Raw genomic sequence first — 23110 nt, 5'->3', positions numbered from 1 at the left:
AACCTACAGCCAACACTGATGAGAGGTCCTCCCACATACAGTTGTACTTCATAATCCAGGAGGCTTGTTCTAAGTGTGTCTATAATCTGTCTTTTCTTTCACCTCCCAGGTCAATGACAGTATGCTACTTTAGCCTGAAATGCAGTAACTTAATCTTTGAGTCCAATTAACCTTATGTCATTAAACTGTTCCAGGAAGCAGTGAAAGCCCTCATTAACCTAAATGGCACCAGTATTAGCTGGATCTGACCGAGGTGCATTTGTTTTTGTTTCATGTCCTATGGATTTAAATCCACACTCCCAATTAGTTAACCATGCCATTATCAGTATAATGATCAGTAAGGCCTTTTCTGGAAATTGCAGGATAGCAATTTCCAAATATTTGGGTAATGGATGCTTTGAATGCTATTACAACAATAATGATGGTCTTTTTGTGCTGTACGATTACATAAGCAGACTGGGCATGCTTTCAAACATACTACTGATGTGACGCTAGAAGCTCAGAGGACTCGGCCAGACTGCAAAGTCTGTGAACGCAGGGTCAGCAGAGGAGGACAGACACAAAGAGACAGAGGGAGAGAATGACGGGTAGATGGTGTGTAGGAGTTAATGTAACAGAGTGAAGCCTGGTCATACAGTGATCCGTTTGTAATCAGCTTTTAGACGCTGGAGCTGAGACGGTGCAAGACACAGTCTCCACTGTTGAGCAGTGGGCTGCTTGGATCAAGGCAAGGGGCAAAAAGACCAGCGCATATATGGTCTGTGCTGGAGAGCTGCAGCTGCTCTATTGAAGACGAGGAGCACAGAGAGGTTCTGGACTCTCTGACAGCAGCTGGTAACAGCTTCTTCAGCAGGTGGTTTGGCTTAATTATTAGAATAAAGATGCCAGCAGCCCATCTCTCCTTTTTTCCTCAGAAAGATGGGAGAAGCAGGCACATAAAAACACAGCCAAGTGTACAACATCATGTCCGCCACCAAATAAAATGGAGCACTAATTGTGCTGCATCCTGCGGAAAAGGAGAACTGATGTGGAAGATATGATGAGTGAAGTGTTTTGAGGACAAATAAAAGGCAGAAAGCATTTGGGCAATGTCTAAAATCATATTTCTATCCAGACCCTAAACTCTGTCACAGCTCTCTCATTCTTAATTTTAGAGTTAGTACAACGCACTGTGAGGAACTCATCTGTGACCTCATCTTTAGGTGGGATTTCACTACTTACTGAAGGAATTTACTGTAAGTGATAAGAGACTGACTGAACAAACTACTCTTTTAGGTCTTATACTAATGTCTCAGATCAGTGTAATTACAGTCTGAGTCAAAATGAAACCTTAGATGGGCGAGGTCATCTTAGACATGTGCAACTAAGAAACAGCATTAACAAACAAAGTCTACTCAAACTTTTAATCTTTCTGCTAGTACTGATTAATCTGTTGTGTATTATTAATAACTGTTTAGTCATTTGGTGTGTGAAATATTACATAAGTGTTACATAACACTAACGACATTTTTTCAAAGCCTCTAACTTGTGTTTCTTGTTTTTAAAACCAAGTCCAAAAACCAAAAGACATTCAACTTATAATGACAAAAAGTCTTTTTTTTTTAACTTTCTTTTTAAATTAATTTTAAGTACTTAACACAGAAATCAATCATACAATACACTCTGGACTCTTACTTTGGAGAAGGATATGATCAATCCATCAGCCATTTTGCTGACTCAGCCTCTGAGGACAACGGCCAAAATTTCACCTTAGCCAGCAGATATCTGGGCCAAGAAGTGTTCATGGTCATTGTTAATGAATGGAGAAGCTAAATTGCTAATAGCAAATGGTTAAAGGAGTGCAACTTGTTCAGGTTAAAATTATACAATCCCTATTTTGCTCCAAGGGAGAGCAACAGGAAACCAAAGCCTGTTCAAACATGATCAGAAACAGACACCGAAGCTAAATCAAAATCTTGTCCCTTTCAGATTATCCTTCTATGCAGATATTAATACAGATTAATGTCAATCAAACTGCAGTGTCACAGAAAGCCTTCTGATTCAACACCTATTGAAAGGAGCATAACACAGTGGGACTGGAGAAATAAATAAAGGCTGACTGAGTCCAACAGTCACTTATGATTACTGCCTACTTATTGATCAGAGTCCATTTAATTAGGCACTGTTATCCTTCAGTCTCTGCCATCACTGATATGGGGATTAAGTGCTGAACATGCTTCTGTGTAATCCTAGGAGCCCACAGAGCAACCACTTACGCACCACTCAATCAATGAGGTTTGGGATTTGTGGTAAAGCCATGTGAATCCATGTAAGACCTTGTCCAAGGAGAGGGCTTGCTATAAAGTTCTTAAAAAGGACAGGTACAGGTATGGAAAGTCAAAGGTGTATCTGTGTGTGATTTTTGTTTTTAAGATCAGACTAGTGGCTGTATCCATCACTGCATCAGGATAGGAAAAATTCCACCCCCCCCCCCCAAAAAAAAAAGAAACACAGAAGCCTAACAACCGGACGTTTCTGTGGCAACAGTCTGTTGATGCCGCTGTGTTTATGATCTGTCTCATCCCACCTCTTATCCCAGTGCTCCTCCCTCAATGGATGACAAAAAAAATCCCCTTTTTAATCAGCAGTGACGGTGCCTGACCCAGATTGCCTCTAGAAGACTGCCTGGCTGCAGAGTCGGCAGGAATTCGTGATGAAGAGGAAAAGGTGTCACAAGCATGTTCAGACCAAAACAGTGGCTGTGAATACAGCAGGGTGCCAAAAATACAATAGAGATAATAATGAAAAAATTAATAATAAGATCAGATGGGTTGCAGCCAGGAGCTTCAGTGTACGACTGTGTAGGTTTCAGTGACAGAGATTAAGGCTTTCATATCATGCCATCCTGTGATGATCCATATCATCTGACCTATTTTTTAAAGGCCAAATGTACTTTGGCCTTTTTTTCACTCCTTGATGGTGCAATTGCAGACTGTAAAAGGTCTTTCACCATCAGCGGAACTATAAAAAAAAAAAACAGTCACAAATTGGTCAAACTCTGCAGATGTGTATTGCATGACTGATAGTGTCGGGAACAAGCAGCTAGAAGGACGAACCTATTGTCTCAACCGTTTGTTCAGTTTTGTATGACAATCTGACTTGAAACCTTAATCTTAAAGGTTAAGGATGGGACTCATGTTAGCATGGTAGAGTTGCTCTGAAGGTGCACAGGACTGTAAAAGAGCCTTGTCAATATAGTAACTGTCTATTGAATGCTCATTAACTGGCTAATTGTTTCTTCTCTCACTATTCTCACACTATTTTTCACACATTTTAAGGTGTTTATCCTTTGTTTTTGTTTTTTTTATTTGATTCCTTTTAAACTTTGTAAATGTAATTAAATTACAACAATTTAGTTGTTAACAAGTGAAACTGTTTATCTTTACATCTAATCGGCCCAGCCAGATATAAAGTGGAATAATCACAGCATGAGTGCAATATTAAATCCAAAAACAACAAATTGACAGGGAGGTGATTCACTTTAGATGACGAGTGCTCCTACTACACAGCAGAAATCTGGAACTTTACAAATCACCCCTTGTGCTAAATTCACACCAGTGTGAGGTTAATGAAACATTATGAGATAATTTTTCAAACTGGCCTCATTTGATTCCTCTAGATAAACAAACTCTTTAATTGGCTCTCATTGTCTGCAAACAGCAGCTTGTGCAAAATCTAACTATAAACTGATCAGTATGTCTTGTCTTATCGCTGCACGGGACTGAGAAATTACCTCATTAGAGGCAGGAATGGCGGAAGACTTGCATCAAACAACTCCTTTTACACAAATTTAATGAACCTTTCACTCAGGGCAAGTTGCTAATCAATTATAGTGATTTCCCCATTTACCAAAACTGGAGCACTGTTAAGGGTGCAGACTCCCACTGCTCTGCACTATGTCTCCTTGCTTCCTCTCTGACTCTTACTTGACGTGCTACTCAGAGTATTCAGGGATAATTAGTGATTAGCTCTAGGACCGCATGTTGTTGACCGGTTGGATACAAGATAATCTCGTGTTCATTGCCCTCTATAGCCTCTAGAACCAGAGTAGAAGTAACTGAGCAGGGAGTACACTGTATCAGGGCCTGCAACTCAATGCACTGTAAACTCCTCTATGCCAATCAGCCTGTAGAGCAGCAGACGGTTGCATGCTGTCACATATGGCGGACAGATAGTGTTCATTACAGTGATGCAGGGAAGCAGCGGCTCATTGATGAAAGGTTAATGCAACCCTATTTATCATCTTGAGATAAACCAAACTTCTGTTGCTAGGCAAACTTTGCATGCAGCTTATACCATGGATGGAAAAACCCATTTAGGATCTAATCCTTCAAGATGACATTACCATGCGCCGACTTTAAGTAGCTTATATAAACGCCATACCACAGCAGTGGTTTGGATTCAAAGCATTTTAGGAGGAATGTTGACAAGCTTCTCGAGGATCCCTCCGAGACCGTTGTCACTGCAACCACTCAACAATTTTCTTAACAAACCTGAAGCTAAATTTATCTCTGAGGGGCTAAAGTAAACAAAAATGGTAAAATATGTAGGTTTGAATAAATTAGCACTACATTTTGCCCTAGATAATAATGAGGGCTGAAGATAAAATACAAAAAAGTGATTGGAAGAAAAGTACAAACACAGGAAACACATTTTTAAAGACTTTCCAGGTAGAAGTCTCTTTGGTATGATGTGGCTGTGAAAGTTTACCACAGCTCTTTGTCAAAAGGAGACAGAAACACCTCTCTGTGTGAAAGGAAGTTGTACACAAACAACAAGTGGAAAGTAAGACAGGTGACAGCCACACAGACCACCACAGTTTAGCGGCATAGAATAAGATAGAATTGATCTTGTAAAGGAAAGTTTGAAAGTAGGCCGTAAGAAACCCCCACCCCAAAACTTATAATCACTACAGTAATGCGTAAACACTTTCTATACAGGTGCAAGGAAGCTTTCCTGCAGGGAAAGAAGGATGTTGGTTGCAGCCATATAATCTGTGGTGCTAGCACTGCCAATTAACCACACTCAGCAAACTAATCTATTACTGTGTCTGTGATTATACATGCAATATTTAACCATATATGTTCAACTGAACTCCATTTTGACTATTTGTAACTTTTAGACTTGTAGATTTGTTCCGACTTTTTTCCCTCCCATTTACCCAATTAGGAAATTAGTCACCAGGAACTTCCCTACCCAAAGCTTAGACTGAGAACAAATTTGTGCTTATAACTGTATGAATCACAGACTGTGATGTTTGTTAGCAGATTAAATCACGGAGACCACAGATTGCTAGCTAACAAACTGCTTTTCCTAATAGTGTTTTCATTATGTTTTCAGTGATGACTGTGGCCAATAGGGCATATACAAATGTTCTCTCACTATTCAGACAGACAAAGACATTTGAACTGCAAAGATAATGAGCACTGTGAATGATATAAATAATTTTAACCTACAAATTTATTCCTGAATGTGCCATATTAGTTGTCTAGCTCCAGAAATGATTGAAGTGGAAGTTTGATTCATTATCCTAAAATAACTACATCATTTTTTTTTATCCATTTCATACTTCCACTCAACCCTTGTGTGTACTATACTGCAGGCAACGCATGCTTTACATTACGATGACGTAATCAGAGGCTGTTTAAAACGTCTGACACCTAAACAGACAGCTGTGTGAAGTCAGTAAGACACACAACATCAGCTCTAGAGGCTTCTGTGTGACTGTCCTGGACACTGTATTTATGCAGTTGGGGGTCCTGTGGGAAGAGCCAAAATTAGAAGTGAATAATGAAAGGTCATGGAGCAGTGGGAATAGAGATCCTGTTGACGCAATCTGTCCAATCATATTTATTTCCTTTGGCCAGCGACCAGTGGCTACATCTAGACTGGAAAACAAACCAAGACAACAGCATCCAATAAAATACCTGATGATGCTCGACTCCGCGGTGGCAACGTGATTCAAACTGACTTCTTCAGAACACTAAGGTACTTTCTTTTAAGTAGAACATGTAGCCTACCACTTACCAATGGAGGCTTAGCAAAAAAAAAATAAATCTATTAACAATGACAGAAAACATATTATAATCAGAAAGAGACCAAAAAGCTCTCTGAAGAGTCACAACAGACCAGCCTTTAGTGTGTTTTACAGTTGTTGTTAAAAGAGTAGAGACACATGTCTGCTGCAGTGTACACAGTAAAAGTAGGAAGGCAGAGCCTCTCGAGGAGTTGTTTTTCATAGGCCTGTGTGGTATGCGTGAGCGTCCCGGCCCAGTCAGACCCACCTCATTGCTGGCTGGTTGGCATTCCTGCCTAACTCTGTAATTATGACTCCTCTCCAGGCCTCTATGCTACACTCTCCCTGAACCACTGTACTGAACATGGCGCGAGACCTGCCCTCTTCAAAGGTATGTGCTCGTCACCTCGCCATTTAGTTCAGACCTTAACAATAACTCATCACTGGGTGGAAATATGCTTTGACAACAGTGACGGGTAACAGCTGTGCTGAGATAAAAACACCATCACTTACAGATTAGGATCATTAATTGTGCCGATATTTTTCAAACTGGGGCTGAGCTTAAAATGATATGATAGTGAATTAAACAATACGTAAAAACATATTTCTTCTGCTTTAAATCCTGACTATTTGTTAACACTTGCAAGTGTGAACGTGTCCAAGTCTTAATGTATCATCATTCTGCTGAAAATGAGACAGCAGTGGTTAAAGAGGAAGCTTTACTGTGTGTGCTAACACATCTGCCTGCGACTGCTGTGAGAACTATGTGTTAAAAGTAAGGTTTTATTGTTAAAGAATTAAAAGGCGTGCTCTTTATGTTATGAACATTTCCTAAAAACCAAGCCTAAACTCCCCATCAAAACACTCTCTGCAAACCTTTCTGCAGAGGTTAAATAGCCTGAAAAAGATTAGAATTGGAAAGGTGTTAAAGTATTAAATAAAGCACTTTTTTTTAAATTAAATAATCTTGCTATGTTCACTTGATGGTCTATGATCCATATGATCCAGCTTAGAAGAAGCTGGAAGCTGAACTGCTGAACCATTTTTTCATTAATTATTTCACAAAGTGATGGATCCTTGCCATCTTTACTTCTCTACTTTGTTTTTGCTTGTTGTAAATTACTTGTGTCATTAGTTTTGATCTATTAAACCAAGTGTTTTGATTATTATGTGTCAATAAAAGAAACTAAAGAATCTCTTGTTTCTATTATTGCCAATTTAAGGTATAGTGTGTATTCTGCTTTTATTCATTTTCTACACAGATGATCTTTACTGGTGTGTAGGGAGCTAAAGTGAACTATGAAACTGAAGCTCAAGACATTGGCCACAGAACCTGTTTAAAATTAATTAATGTGCAGTAAATAACCAAACACAGTGGAAGAACAACAAAGACTTATGAAACACAACTTGGTGTCTTTCTCAACATTGTTATTGCTGAAGTAAACTGAATGAATAATCCAAAAATGTAACAAAATATGAAAGGAAATTCAGACAATATACACCATTCATGGAGCTGGGGGCACATGACAAGCCTGCAGCAGAAGGATTAGGACGATCAGCTGAGCACAACTCAATAACACATTGTTCCTCGCTGCTCACCGCTTGTTTTTCCTCCAGCTCTCCTAGCAGCTTATCAGAGGAAGGCAGGACCAAATCTCTCCCCCCCTGTGCCTACCAAACTTCAATCACTCACAGTCCACTTCCCACTATAAACCGATTACAAGCATCGACACTGTGTTGCGAAAATGTTAAAGCCTTTTGTGATACTCTGAGCTCTGTTTGAAATCATAGAGCTCCTGACAATGTGCTTTTTAAAAAAAACAACAACAAAAAAAAAAAACACGTTGAAATAAACACAATGACTGGCAATCAAGAACATCAGCTTTGGCCATGAGATTACAAAGCACACTGCTGGCTTTGTCCACAGGTCACATCTGTATTGGAGTGACACACAGCACGCTGCTGTGCAAATGTATCAGGAAGGGTGTGTACCAGCCTGAACTCATCCTACATTCAGGCTCTCATTGTCTCTGCTGCACACTGGTAACAAACATTGCCTGCTATTCAGACACATCTCATGCACTCTATCAAAGGTTGATGTTTCAATCTGGATAACAAATTACAGGCCCAGTCAAAACATAGAGACAGACTGATTGGGATTTTTGCCTGTGGTTTACATGTAAAGGGAAAGATTAATCATGCATAACTGTAAGTCAATGAAACCTTTTTTTTTAAATGAATACACTGAAAAACTTATTTTCAATTCTGTATGGTGTGTGTGTGTATGTATATATATATATATATATATATATATATATATATATATATATATATATATATATCAAGAACCTTACTAGTCAAATTTACAAATTGTAAGGCCTCAGATTTAGTTGCTTTCTAATCTCTAAACAGCTACTGTGAATTCACACTTTTGCACAGAAAGCACTCTGAATTCACCTTAAACCTAGCCACATCAGCAGCATCCTGGATTTGAGAGAGGAGCGCAAACACAGCAGACCGACACATTTCACCCATTTCTGGCCTCTTTACCACTTAAACCACTGCAATGGAGATTAAACAGCTCCAAGATGTGCTCACCTGGCACTCACATGAACAGGCCTGCGCTGGGAACAAAGGGAGATGGTGTGCAGCAGAAGTGCACATGCATAATATGTTGACTTAAGCTATGTAAACATTAGACCTGATGGCGATGAACAAACACACAAGGTTTCATTTCCTCGGGAAATCAATGTGTTGCTCAAAAAGAGCAAAACGTTTCTTCCTTTGATGACACCCTAAGAATTTTTAATATGGCTCACCTATATAGAGTGAGGAGTCTTTCTTCTTTACGTGATCATCGATATAGGAGACCCCCAGGGGCTGCACTGGCGTGGCTCCAATCCCCAGCAGGACCTGGGCTCCGATCAGCAGCAGGTACATCATGTTGGTGTTGGCCTTGTTGTCACATACATTTTTCTCCGCTTGCTGAGCCTCTGAACTGCTACTATTGGAGCAAAAATCCCGACCCTCATTAGTCCTCCACACTTCCCCTATCTCATACTGATTTGTTAGAAACTCGGGTAAAGCTGAGAGCAGAGCGCCGAGTGCCATGACGATGCCACCGCAGCCGATCAGACGGGGCCGGTGTGCTTTAGCCCCAAAATAGCTGACAAACAGGATAAGTGCCAGGTTGCCTATCTCAAAGCTGCTGGCTATCACTCCGACGTCAGCACTCTGTAGGTTGAACCGCCGCTCCAGGGTGGTCAGCACACTCACCTAAAAACAAGAGGACAAAAAAAAGGAACAAATAAGTAAAATGTGGGGCCATGCGAATAATGTGGAATGAAGAAAAAAAAATGTCGAATACATATCTGGATTTTAAAACAAGAGCCATTGAGGAAGCATGATTATTCAAACATAAAAACACACATTAACTATTAGTGGATCTAAATAGGGCCTGTGCTTGATTCTTTCAAGCACTGCTATAAATCACGTGTTTCCATCATCATCAGTCACATTGCTTTAAAGTGTGCCTTTCTACTGGAACATCCTGAATAACGAGCTGTTCAGATGTTCCACGCCGTGGCTCCTCCCAGGCAACAGGCCTCTGTTTCTGATTAGCTGGGCACAGCAACATTTACTTTCATTGCTTCTCTTGTTCACCAGCTGTCATCCAGAGCAAGAGTTAGAGCTTACCAGTAACTTCTAAACAAAGCAAACACAACAGAAAGGTTGTATAGGATAGTTTTTTGGCAACCCTGTTTGTCAGATACGATTCAGAGGTCAGGGAATAAATACTGTGAGGCCACATTTATAGTCAGGATATACAGAGACGGACAATTAACACTTTAAATTTAGTTAGACATGTGCATGCCATGATTTCTCAGTAAAGACGGATCTGTGGGAAGAGTCTCTCTGAGCAATGTGAACCACAGTGGCACATTTTAGAGAGTATAAAATGCTATTTATATATTTGGCTCAAACTGTCCTTTAAAGGGCACAACTACTTCCCTTTTCCCAACTGCCACTATGAAGGAGTTTTGATTGAGCTACTAAAAAAAAGAAAGAAAAGATCCTACTAACACAAACATCCCCTGAAAAGAGGGCCCCACCAGTCAACTTGTGGTTTCTGCTGCTGGAGCATTTTATACATTTCTTTTCCAATTATGGTGATTTAATGTACACAGTTGATTTAGGTTTATAAGCAGTTTTAATGCAGACATAATCTTTGTGGCTCCAAGAGGCTCTGTGCTTAAGGCTTAAATGTGGAAAACTGCTCTTTTCGTCCGTCATGCAAACACACTTGAATGTTTCCTTACCTTGATGCTGTACATTTTAAGTGTTTGGTTTGCAGGAGGAATCACAGTGAAGCATCAGCTTTATATTTTTAAACAGTAGAACATAGAATATATTTTCAGCTTTTCTTGTATTTAGTACCTTCACTTCCTCCACAGCTGTCCTTTCAGTGACAGCTCAACACACTGTGTTCTCCTGAAATTGAACTGCAATCTGTATCTGTGGGTTTACTGGGTGCATTATCTTTACTTTATTTACCTGTGCACAACACTTACTACACAACAGGTGCGTAGACTGTCACTTCCAACAAAAAAAACAATGCTATACAGTCTATCTGTTTTGCCATTTGGGTTTAAAATAAGCTGTCTTCTGTGACTTTTAGAAGTTAGATGTGACAGCAGGTCATTTTTGCACTTCTCTGAACACAACTGCAGTGACTCTTTCACTACTTATCAAAGTGCGGAGAAGATGATTGTTGGGAGCGGCTCATGCCGGAGTCCTTCAGTGAAGTTTGTTGGATTGAAAACTTCAGAATGAGTCATGACGTTTCTGCCCCTTGGGTGGCTCTTTCTCGGGAATGCAAACACACTAGATGGGCTGCATTTATGCCTGGCTGGCTCTGCCCAGCTGGGATCTAAGCTCAATCCTGTTTTACCCAGCTGTTAGAAACAATAGTGAGCCCCAACAACCTGTTAACATAACAGCTGCAGCTCTACGCAGACATTAACATTGAAACAGAGGGAATAAAGCCACCACATCATCTCATCCCATTATCGAGAGCCTGCAGTCAGCACCTGTGACTGACAGTTTGAGCAGTGGAAACCCTCTGGATGAGTCATACTCTGGTCTGCAGGTTCAACACGTTTCTGACTTCAACAACCAGCTTTCCATCACGGTTTTTTCACTTACAAGCATAAAATACACAGGAAAAACTGAGAGGAATGCTTAATGGTCAGTGGTCAAAGCCACATTTTCTCCGCATCACAACTCAGACTGTGGAAATGTTTAATCTGTCTCACAGCAACAAAACAAACCTCGTCATGCTGACAACCCATCAAATATGAGAAGAGCAAACCTTATGTGAGCATGAGGAGACAATTTTTCTCAGGATGTACTGACCAGGCATTTAATTATCAACATGCAGAAGAAAGCTGCTCACTGCTGACAGTCACTTCTGCACATTGAGGTTCAGCATTGATGTAAATGTGCAGAAATGGTGCTATTTGTGATGGGAGAGCAACTGTTTATAACTAAGCTTCTGCTATTAGAATGGAATCCACTCTGTTTTATGAGGTGTGGCTTACAGCAGGTTGAAGGTTATCTAAAGGTATTTGAACAGGGCTGCATAGGTTATTTTTAAAGAGCTCTGTTAGTGGCATCCAAAAGAAGCTGCCTCCACAGTTTAGGACATGGGCAAAGAGATGAACTTTTAGTTAGTACTTTCTCTTTTTAAATAACTTGTATAGCATAGTTTGAACACTTCTTTAGAAATGTACTGCAGTTTTCAAAACAACATTTTACACTTTCACAGAATCTGATATCTGACAGGTGTGTTAATGGTTATACTCGTGTTCCAATCAACAAAAATGGCTGAAGTAAACCAAAAAATGTCTGGTAAGTTACTAAACAAATCAGATCCCACCTAAAACCTTATGTTAAAACATTATAGGTATTATATAATACATTATATAAGTACTGAGATTTCAAAAGGACAGCCATGTTTGGGCTTCCTCCGTGTTTGAACACACTTGGTGTGACAGGCCTGCAGCGCCAAGACAAACACTGTTGAGGTTCAGTTGTTGCACTTTGTAGCTCAAAGCTTTCAAGTGTCAGATTTGGTGGTTTTGTGAGAAGTGATAACATGAGCAATAGATTTTGAACTCTTGGGCCCTGCATACAAAAACTGACCAATGCTTTCTATTTATAGATTTACATATAACACCACACCCTAAATTTAAAATTTTAATCAGGCATCACTATTTAATGGATGTTTGAATATATTCATCATGCATGTGATCTATTGATATCAAAAGGCAGCAACAAAATACCTTTTTAACCACGGCAAAATAGAGCAGCTTAAATGGCCATACTTCAGATGAGTTGCTGTTTGTTTACCTATTGAAAGCCCATATCCTGAGTGCACATACATTATGTTAAAAAGCTTTGGCATGATTGTAAGCCAGGACTTTAGTTTCCTGTAATACTGTGATTCAAACTCTATGTCCACCAAACTGAAATGATTAGTCAATTAATCCAGTGAATCAAAAATTTTAATTCATTTTTCAGCTATTTTAGCAATTAATAAATCAGTTCTGTCATTTTACCAAGCAGAAGGAATGGAAATATTCTGGTTTTAGCCTTTTATATGTCTTTATAATATCTCATCATAAACTGAATATCTTTGGGTCTGTACTATTAGTCTAGTATTGTAACATACCTAGTAATGACAGGAAAAGAAAAGAAAAAAGTTATAGCCCTAATGTGCATTAGACCATTGAACTCGACTGCCTAGAACAATCTTTCATTATTTGCTTCAGACTCAAAGCCGTTAATTCCCTCTGTTCACTTGCACAACTAAAAAGAACAGGCCTAATAAATCACGGACTGCAGACGTACATGTGTGCTCTCATGTGTTTGTGCAGGTTAACCGTTCCCCTGTAGTCAAGCTGCTAAATCAGGAGGCACAGCGTGCTGTTACTGTAAGTGTCTTGTGCTGTAAGCAGCTCACAGAAATCAGAGGGGGTCGTGATAGTTAAATTTTGCCCCTTTGCTGCCAGTAAACACTCCTAAGCACCTTCATCCAATCAGACACCACATTAGCTCATACAGGTCGACACCAGCTCATTAGACTGTCACTAAGCCAGGTACCTCAGTCCTGGCTGAGTAAATGATATTCCATGTAAATCAGCTCGGTGGGTTTTACAAACAAAAACAGGCCCAAAAGCTTGGCACTAAGTGAATGATTCCAAACCTCACCTGCAGGTCTATCTTTCCTTTCCTGTTTAAACAGGTGTCCAGTGCCAATAAACTACAAAAAAAACCTGCAAATGCCTGTTTAATCTGAAATAAACAGTGAAGAAAAAGACCCCCCTCCTCCCCGTAAGCGACTCCCGAGTGGCACCACTGTGCTCTGTTGTTGCTGGGCCACAGGATGCTTGATGCTCAGCAGGTTCAGTAAGAGTTAAGATAAGATGTTCCACTCCAAATATGGACAAGATATTTAGGGTTTTACTCTAATAATTGAACAAGCAAGCTGAGAAATCAGTGTGATTCTTGGAGAATAAACACTGCTAATATTGAAACTAAATGTTCAGAGTGGTTCGCCCGAGGTTGTGAAAGATCCTCTGGGACCCTTTGAGGAAAAATTTGAAGCACTTCAGGGAGCTTTGTTTAACAAAATCTATATTAGGCATTCCTGTGTTCAAATTTTACTGTAACACTCCATCATCATCATCATCATCATCATCACCAAGACACATTTCATAAAGATTCATCAGAAGAAAGCAGGTGTTAATTATGTTATTTCTCATACTAACAGTTTATTTGTATGAGTAATAGTAAATGTGAAAGCTTAAGTAATGGAGGGGAAATTTTTGACCTTGAATGTCATTTGGGGTCAAAGCAGCCAAATTCTGACATCCTAAATATGTTTAGGCTATTATTACTAAAGCTAACCAGAGTTTTAAAGTCACCCTCTGGTAAATGGATGGTAAATGATGATTTAGTTTGAGTTGTGACACATTAGAGATAAATTAGACATGAGTGAAAAGTAGCTATAGAGGTTTTCCTCACAATAAAAACACAAGCAAAAGAGTGGTAAAGGGCATACTATCCTAAAGGGCAGACTTTACTGAGAAGAAGGCAGGTTTCTGTCCTGACACTGTTCTGCTGCATTAGTCAAAAGCATGCAGAGCAGGAAAAGCCCCAAATGCAATAGCCTAGTCCCAGTAAACACAGATCTGAGCAGCCCCCACTGCAGTGGGGTCTCAGTTCACACTGCAGGCACTCCGAGTCCTGCGTGAGCTCGGGTTGTGTTGTACTCACCAGGTATGCTCCGACGGTGCCCTGTGCCAACATCAGGGCGCATTCCGATATTAAGAATATCTTGATATTTGAGAAGCACGAGGAGTTTTTGCGGGGACCGTCTGCTTCCAGCATGTCCCCGCCGCTCCGGTCCGGGTCCCTTTGCTTCTTCACCTGCATCCTCTCCTACGTTAGCCTCACAGAACTACGAGAAATCGAAACACACAGCAGGGTGACCAAAGGCACACACTGGCAGGTACAGTGTTTCGCTTTTCGCTTCCCCTGGAGGCTACATTCGGGGTGCTCCTTGGCGCCGTTCCTCTCGATTCAACAAACTGTACTCTTTCATCTGACAAGCTACCAAACACACATCCAAACTCCGCGGGGCTCCGTCGCTCGTCTGCGTCTAAACATTGCCTCCTTGTCGACGCGCAGAAACATGTGAACTCCCTGAAGGTGTTAGCAAAGGCACAAGTGAGACGCGGACACGTAGATTCCTGTCAGATCGCATGTTTCCGCCGCGGACTTCAGTGGTTTTTCGCGGCGGCTCTGGATTTTGCTCACCAGGTTCTTATTTTTCTGCTAAACTCCGGCCGTGCCGGTCTGTCATTATCCCTAACTCACACAGAGCTTGCCCTGCCTCCGCGCTCCCACCTCCCTGTACTACTCTCCTCCTCTGCGAGCACAAGTGCGGCCCTAGAGGCGCTGCAGAGAAGCGTCGACTCCGCTCAATTTACATCTACTACAGTAGTCCTGTGGGGCCTCGTGCTTGTACTGTCCACACGTATTTAAGAAACACTTAACTATAACAAATTGCCATCTTCTCACACCATAAACTCTTATGTGGTTTTTGCTGGTTTGAGGCTAGCTGCTAAACCGATTCGTTTGTCAACTACAGTTTTAAGTAATTTACCTAAGAAAAATGCAAATGAAGTGAAGAATACAATATGGTTGACACGCCATACTTTATACTAGTACTATTAAAATATAGAAATAGAATATAAAGACAAAAAACGGACCAGGACTTTAACAGGCTTCAGAGTTAAGCATTTTAGCTACCGCCATCTCGTGCCCTTTTTCTAAACCAGCAGTTGTAGAAGCTGTAAGCTAACTTAGCTGGCTAGCTAAACTGAGTAGCAAGAATCGCTAATTTACTTCAGTAATACAGTTCTAACTTTCGATCATGTAAAACAGGCTACAAATTATATACATGTTGGACAAACCTGGCAGCCAACTTCTTAGACTGTCTTTTAGTATAAGAGAAGACAGAAATGAAACCCACCTGTCTCTAACCTACACTTGTAATAGGTCAGTTATTTTAAAACAAATATCCTTACAGTTGCCACAAACAAATAATTAGCTAAAGTGAGCAGACAGTAAGAAGGGATTACCAAAGTGCTAGCAGGGGCTCCATAGTGGGCCACAAAGGTACTGCAGGTGGTCCAAAGTAATAATAATGTACAGTTACATATTTATATAAATACATTTATTCATATAAAAAAAGATAAAACTGGCAATATAAGGGGGTTAGCTTGTGCTATTAATCAATACTCTGACCTAAATGTACAACACATGTATTGACTTTTGTGTCTAATTTGCAGGTGGCTCACATATTGGGCTTATAACTTAACACAAAAAATTCAAGGAAATATACCAATTTCTCTTGTATTTTAATTAGAGTGAAAATGTAAGATTGAGATTTTCTGGTTTTTAAGTGTGCCACAGCACTGGTGAGTTTGGGAATAGCTGTTCCATTTTAAATTTGGGGATTAATATACTTTAAGAGCCTTCCTCTAGTGGCCATGTGAGGAACTGTAGTTTTATGACACACTTCCTACATGTTTGTAGTGCTTATGGGAAGCTAGCGTTCATCTGTTTGCTTTTTTATCTAACTCAAAGTGACAGCAGCCTCAAGAATTGCCATTTAAATAGTTATCCAATCATTAAAATAGTTGTAAGAAGTTGCATGAATAATAAAACTAAAAATCATCTTGTAATGACATCACAGCAAGTGTGACACTAAATCCATTTCTAAAATGAAAGACAAAGATGCAACTTATTGAGAATTTACAAATACATTATAAATTAAGAAAATTGCTGGACATGCGTGTATAGCCTATACAGCATCAGTGCTATGGACAGGCTATAAATGTATGCATATATGGTTTAAAATAGCAAAGTCAAATTTATATCTTGTGAATCGGAATCAATTAGCATATGCTCTGCTACCAACCCTGAGCTTACATTTTCAAATTTGACTTTATTCTAAAGTTCTGTGATCCATCTTCTTCTGCGTAACCAACTCAGGGTTGTGGGTTGGCTGGAACAAGCTGTCAAAGGAGTGAGAGGTGATGGTACATCCTGGACAGGTCACATATATATATATATATATATAAACTCCACACAGAAAGACCCAGATTGGATTTAAACTCATAACCTTCACCCAAGTGATAGTGCTAACCACCACACCACTGTGACTCTGTGAACTTCCATGTTACACCAAGGAAAAAAAATTCCACTGAAACACAAAGAGGTATTCAAACACTACTTCAAATCATCATTTTGGTATTTCTTACTATAGAAGATATCGCCAGGACCACATTTTGGCAGGATGACACACACACACACACACACACACACACACACACACACACACACACACACACACACACACACACACACACAGGCGGATTGTAAGTGCAAAAACAGCACAGGCACGGTGTCGTGTGTGGTAATAATCAGCTAAACCTTGCAGTTGCATCACTTTAACACTGCCTTGCTAAAACATATAGCAGGAGTTGTGATGTTTGCACAACCTTTTCCAACCTTTATCACTGGATTACCATGCTCAACATTTCTGGCACGAGGTAATGGAGTGGCTATGATGTAATGTAACCACATAATGTGATAATGATGGTGTGGAAATAAACAGGACGATAAACAAAATATCGCGTAAAGGCTGTCAGGATTTTCTGCACGGGTCTACGCACAGTTTTAGATACAGCAGCAAGAGATGGAAAAGCAGCACATGTAAAGGTCACGGAGATGAGTTGGTAATCGATCAACTGTGAGATGTGTTTGGTTTTTTTTCATTCAGTATGTGTCAGTGTCCTTTTTAATGGCATAAATATGGGGAAATGTCAACAATAATAAATATTTTTAAACCAGTGACAGTGTAAAAAATAAAAAAGCAACATAAAAATGAAGTTGATCTCACATTATTCACAACATTCACCTACAGTTCCACTGGTATGACAAACCCAGAAGACCTGAAACAGACTCTTTCTCACTTCCTTTGGAAAAACGAGGAGCCAAAGCACAATGAAAACAATAAATGATCACTGTGTTTCAGCCACCAGCCCCCTCATTTTCAGAAACCTTTGGCAGGTGTCCAAAGCGAGATGATCATGAATAGTAGACGTTCCCTCACTCTTGACCGGCACACTCCCACACGAAAATGCTTCTCACACTGCTTCCTACGTTCAGCCTGTCGGGAAAAGCAAAACACAGAGCGTGAAGATGACAGTTTTAGTGTCACGTGGTTCAATTATACAAACTGTGGCATAGCCTTTAAGTTCCAACTGAGCAACGATGTGGCAAAACCGAGACATGTATGTAAATATTGAAACGAGCAGTGTAGTGAGAAATGGAAATCTAAGGTACAGCAGAGTGGTTTGCTAGTTTCAAATTGTTCACAGACCCTACACAGCTGAAGCACAACGTGTGTCTGTGACACTTGGGGAGTATCAATGATATTCAGTGACTCCATCATCACCGATGCTTTTCCCAGAAGGCTCCCACCCTCTTTAGCCTGCTGCCGTCTGCCTGCTTTCACCAATGGGGATGCTGATCAGCTTATAAACAAGTGTGCTGGTATTTGTTCATACATAGCTGACAATTTCTGTGACTTTCTTTTTCACTTGTTGATAGGTGCTTTAAGGTACTCAGGACTGATTTGATCTCCAGTCATTTTGAAGGAGGGTGTAGCTACTGTATGCTGCAGGATGTCATCAAGACACTGAACTAAAAGCAGTTATTAAAACAGTAAAATTTTGCATTTCCCCCTCTCCCTCCTCACAATGCTTTAAACACTCTAAAGCATTTTCACACAATATCCATAAAATTTTGGTAGAATGAAATCTGTTTACCTTGGTTCAACATCTGAAACACAGAAGAAGTAGTCCGCTTCAGAACTGATTCAGTGCTGGAAATGTTTAAATTAGCCAAGGACAGAGAGTGCAGGACACATATCACCAACTGGCTCAACATAGCCGCAATTTGACCTCATACAGACTTCTACGGAGCCAACAAGTTAGCAAACACTGTGAGACATTTGCTTTTTCACTGCTCTGCAGTGGGCTGCAGTGCATTTATGAAAAATTAGAGTTCCTTTTATGGATATGTTACAATTATAAAACATGCCATTTGTGTATTATATGAAGAGAAGATATATTAAAAAGCTCATGTTTCATACCATTCTGATGAATCAGTCTGAGCAATAGCAAAAGTGAAGGAGGAAACAGGAAGAAGGAGAGGGGGATTTTTGACCTTAAATTACATTTCGTGCCAAAATCAGCAAACCACCATGATACTACAATCAGGATTCAGTCGTCTGAACCGTCGGTGATGTTCTGCATTGGTCAAAAGCAAAGCAGGCAAAGAAAACAAATCTACTTCTTAAATTCAATGTTGTTTTTCACTGAAGATTATAGAGCTTTAGGTATTTTAGTGAGATAAGAGAGTCTTGCAGTGTTTCTTTTGAAACAAATAAGATGGAAATTAAGATAAGAACAGATGCTACATCCATGGACAAATCTGCCAGAGAGAAAACATGTTTATACAGTTTATTTTAGTATTTTAAATACATTACATCAGTCTGTACTTTGTGATTCACATTAGTTTTAACAAGAGCCATTTGTAAAGCAGATATGTGTGTGGTTCTGTTGAGTTCTTTCCTGCTCTGTGCGTGTGTGTGTGCACCACTGTTTACATACAGTAGACGTGCAGAGACATGAGTCAGGTAACCAGCAGAGGGTGGAGACAGCTTGGTCCGGTGCCAGGAATGTATGAATGGAGAAGTCTGCAGAGTATTGTTCTGCCTTCTGAAACAGCTGCTATTTATAGGATTTGGAAAAGGGTGGACTGCGGGAAAAAAGCCCAGCCCATTTGGGAGACAGTGGGGAAAACTGAAGGAGTCTGAGGAATGACTGGGAGTACAAACAGTCGTGTACTTTAACTTTTCCTGTTTAAATTTCAAAGGAAAGCATGCTGGCCAAAGAAAAGCTACATGTGTTTTTTTTAGTCATTTAAAGTCAAAATATATCTTTTTCTGTCATCATTATCTTTATGTCATGTAGAAAGCTTACTTTAACTCCCGGATATTTAATTACGGCACACTTCTAGATCTCTATGTTACTATAGCAGAATCTACAGTAGCCTCTACTATAGTGATTCGCAATTAAAATTACAATTAGACAAGCAGTAACACTTTAGATGTTGAAACTTTAAACATCAATTGAACAACCAGTGAAAAAACAGTGTTTTTTTAGTTCTCAGAACCTTTTTGATCAGCTCATATCGGCCCTTGGTGCAGCTTTCTGACACAAGCTCTTTTAGCTGATGCCTCTTTAATGGCACCCTCCCTTTAATATATCTTTCCTGTGATTGGCTGTTATTCACAGACAGAACTTCGAGGCTTTTCTGTTCACAGAGACTAACATGACCATATTAGGGAGATCCCCTCTTACTGACATCATACAGAGCCATGAAGAGAAAAAAGAATTTGAATATCAAATGTTTTGAGATTTTTGGCTCTGAATGAATATTTTTGCATTGGCCCCATGGCTTTAAACTTAAAACTTTAATATGAGCATCCACATTACATATGATATATAATAACAAGGAAAAGCACAACTGGCCCAGTTAGGCTTGAACACTAATACTGTGGTTGTAGTAGAAGCTACTACAGTGGAGACTCTAATCTAATCTTTTCTGTGTAAATATTTCCTTTATGAACTATATTTCTTACACAGGGCCAATGTGGAGAAAGCTATAAAACATTACTCTCACACACCAGCAGTGTCTCTGACTTTTCACGGCTCACCTCACTTTGAGTCCCGCAGAGGGTTTCACCTCTGGTAAAGGGCTCGGGGCAGTTTTTCCTTCCCCGTCTGCTACCTGCAGCTGTCAGTTTTTGTGTCCTTGTTGCAACTGAAACTGAAACACAAATTTAGGCAGGGTCCACAATTTGAACACCTGCAGCTCTCTCTCTCTATATATATATATTCAGCTCAGTGCTGATCTTAGAGTTATGCAATAGTTTGCACAGAACACAGAACCAATCATTTTACAGTCTTCATTTCATTAGGCCTCAGCAATCGTCCACAAAATCTCTTCATCCTTCTCTTACGCCACTGTGGCTATGGAAACAGCTCCTGGAGGATATGGGCAGCAGGCTCCGCGCAGAGGGACTTTATTTTTATGTTGTGAACTTATCACCAGATTAATTGGAAATGTGATGTGACTCGCTGCAAAAACCCAGTGGTCATTTTGGGCACCCGCTAATGCCAAATTGGCTTTATAAAGACTGTATTTATTTTTTATAAATATTTTTGTCTCATAAGAATCCTTTTATAGCTTTAATATTTAGTTAAGTAAACTGTATAAAACAGTTTTCATCTAACTGACTGATGTGGAGTTGGTCTAATAAGATAAGAAAAGATAAGATAAGAAATGACCGTGTACAATAGTACAACGAAATTGAAAACTGTCCCACGTCAGCACTAAGTACAACTAAACACAACAAAACACAACACAACAACACACAGCAGATGTTAAAGTGGGTTTTTTTTAAAGTCCAAAAAAGGTATGAGCAAAAAAGACTTGACTTAATAAATAAATAAAAGAATGAGTGAATGTTTACTGCACATTATTATTGCCCCCCAAAAATGTCCAGGGAGGTAACCAATGAGATCAGCTAATGCAGGGATGTCGAACTCTTTTTAAATCACAGGCCACATATGGTCCACTTTGATCTTACCCACTAAACAGTGGACGTCAGACAGATGTGCAGATCATGTTTTTATATATATACCAATTCTGGACATCTGTGTGACATCTGAATTTGGTCGACAATTTGGATGTCCAACCATCACCCAACCTGGACGTCAGTATGATGTTCAACATTTGAACTTTGGACTGGGTAATTTTCTTGAACATCATGTGGATGTCTATGGCAGGCGCAGGAAACTTACATGATTAAGAAATGTAATTTTTTTTATTTACAAATTTCAACATTGTTATCAACATGATACGTATAAATGTGGATTATTTTTAAACAAACACAATGTATTAGCCTATTGTTTTATTCAGTAGGCTATTACATGTTTGTGATCGGTAACAGAAGTTGCAACCGACAGTATGTGCAAGTGTGTGTGTATGAACTGGACATACTTTGCAAACTGCCTGTCAACAACCACAGTTGGACTATAAATAGCCCGTACACAGAGGTCCTATGAATGTCAACACTAGAAGTACAGTATAGTAGATGTAAAATTTTTTTTAAAAAGACATCAAAACAAAAGTTGTTGCGGACCAAAATTGCACCTCCAAAAAATGACTTAAAAAGACGTCACTACAACGTCACTTTGTGCATGGGGCAGACCAGTGAAACTCCAGTTTCTGTCAGTGTAAAAAGTTGAACTATGTATTGAGATATCTTAATATGACACAAATAAGAGCAATTTAAACATTATGTGTCAGTTTTTCTACATGGTAAAGAACTACTGCTGTAGTAAATGTAAAAAATCATTCTTCTCATCATCATTTGAGCGATGATTGTAAGAATGTTTGTAAAATTACAGAAACCTATATTCCAATTACACAGCAAAATCTCCAGTGTTAAATTAACACTGGAGAGTGTCTATATGGGTCCACACCTCTGAGTGTTAAATACAACACCGTTGAGTGTTAAATTAACACTTTTGACAGTGTTATATGTTTAAAAGTAACCTAGTCAGTTTTGAAGATTAACAATGGCTAACACTGAGCAGTGCTGATTTTCTAACACTGGAATATTTCTAACATTTTGAGTTATTTTCCAGTGTTAGACAATGTTACATGTTGTAAATATTTCTTAACAAAATGCAGTAGTTTATGATATTCTGTGATCACTAGATGTTTTATATTATTAAACAATACGATATATTTAATTAAGATATATGAATGACAATGCAAGTTTAGCAGTTCAAAAAATTCTACATAGGAACAAGTTATTTAGATGTATCACCACTTTGCCAGGGTCTGGAAGAAGACCCAAATTGCCAACCTCATAGGAAATTACTTAGAATATTCAGGAACAACCAAGGAACCACTCAGGCTCAAGCCTGCCATGAACTGGAAACTGCTGGAACACCACAGTGTCACTGTCCACAGTGAAGTGAGTTTCACGTCATCGTAAATCGAGAGGGTGCTGACTAAGACCGAGGAGCCTGCTCCAAAACTGACACCTTTTTGCTTGACTGAAATTTGCAGCTGTCCACATGGACAAGCAAAATGCCTTCTTGAGAAGAATTTTGTGGTCAGATGAGAAAAAGATTGAGGTATTTGGCATGACAAGAGGTACGTTTGGAAGAGTAAAGGTGAGGCTTTCAAGTCTTAAGAATACTGTATCAACTGTTAAGCGTGGTGGTGGTGGCATCATGTTCTGGGGCTGTTTTGCTTCAAGTAGTACTGCTA

At 39.6% G+C, this 23110-nt stretch overlaps 1 protein-coding gene across 2 annotated transcripts in view; it reads right to left on the bottom strand.

The window, feature by feature from the left end:
• The window catches only part of slco3a1a (solute carrier organic anion transporter family member 3A1a), a 36072-nt gene extending 20328 nt beyond the window's left edge, over positions 1-15744 (bottom strand). The window contains exons 1-3 of one of the 2 annotated variants that reach the window (XM_026175989.2): positions 15657-15744; positions 14396-14579; positions 8875-9331 (exon numbers count right to left, since the gene is read on the bottom strand). In XM_026175989.2, the coding sequence (XP_026031774.2) occupies positions 8875-9331; positions 14396-14554 (616 nt within the window). In that variant the 5' untranslated portion in view covers positions 14555-14579; positions 15657-15744. Of the gene's footprint in view, positions 1-8874; positions 9332-14395; positions 15079-15656 lie in introns of those variants that run through there. The other variant, XM_026175993.2, reaches the window with a different exon arrangement.
• Between the last annotated feature and the right edge of the window lie 7366 nt (positions 15745-23110).

The sequence above is a fragment of the Astatotilapia calliptera genome, chromosome 7 (genome assembly GCF_964374335.1).
Source record: "Astatotilapia calliptera chromosome 7, fAstCal68.1, whole genome shotgun sequence".
Lineage (NCBI taxonomy): Eukaryota > Metazoa > Chordata > Actinopteri > Cichliformes > Cichlidae > Astatotilapia > Astatotilapia calliptera.
This window is presented reverse-complemented; position numbering and strand designations above follow the sequence as displayed.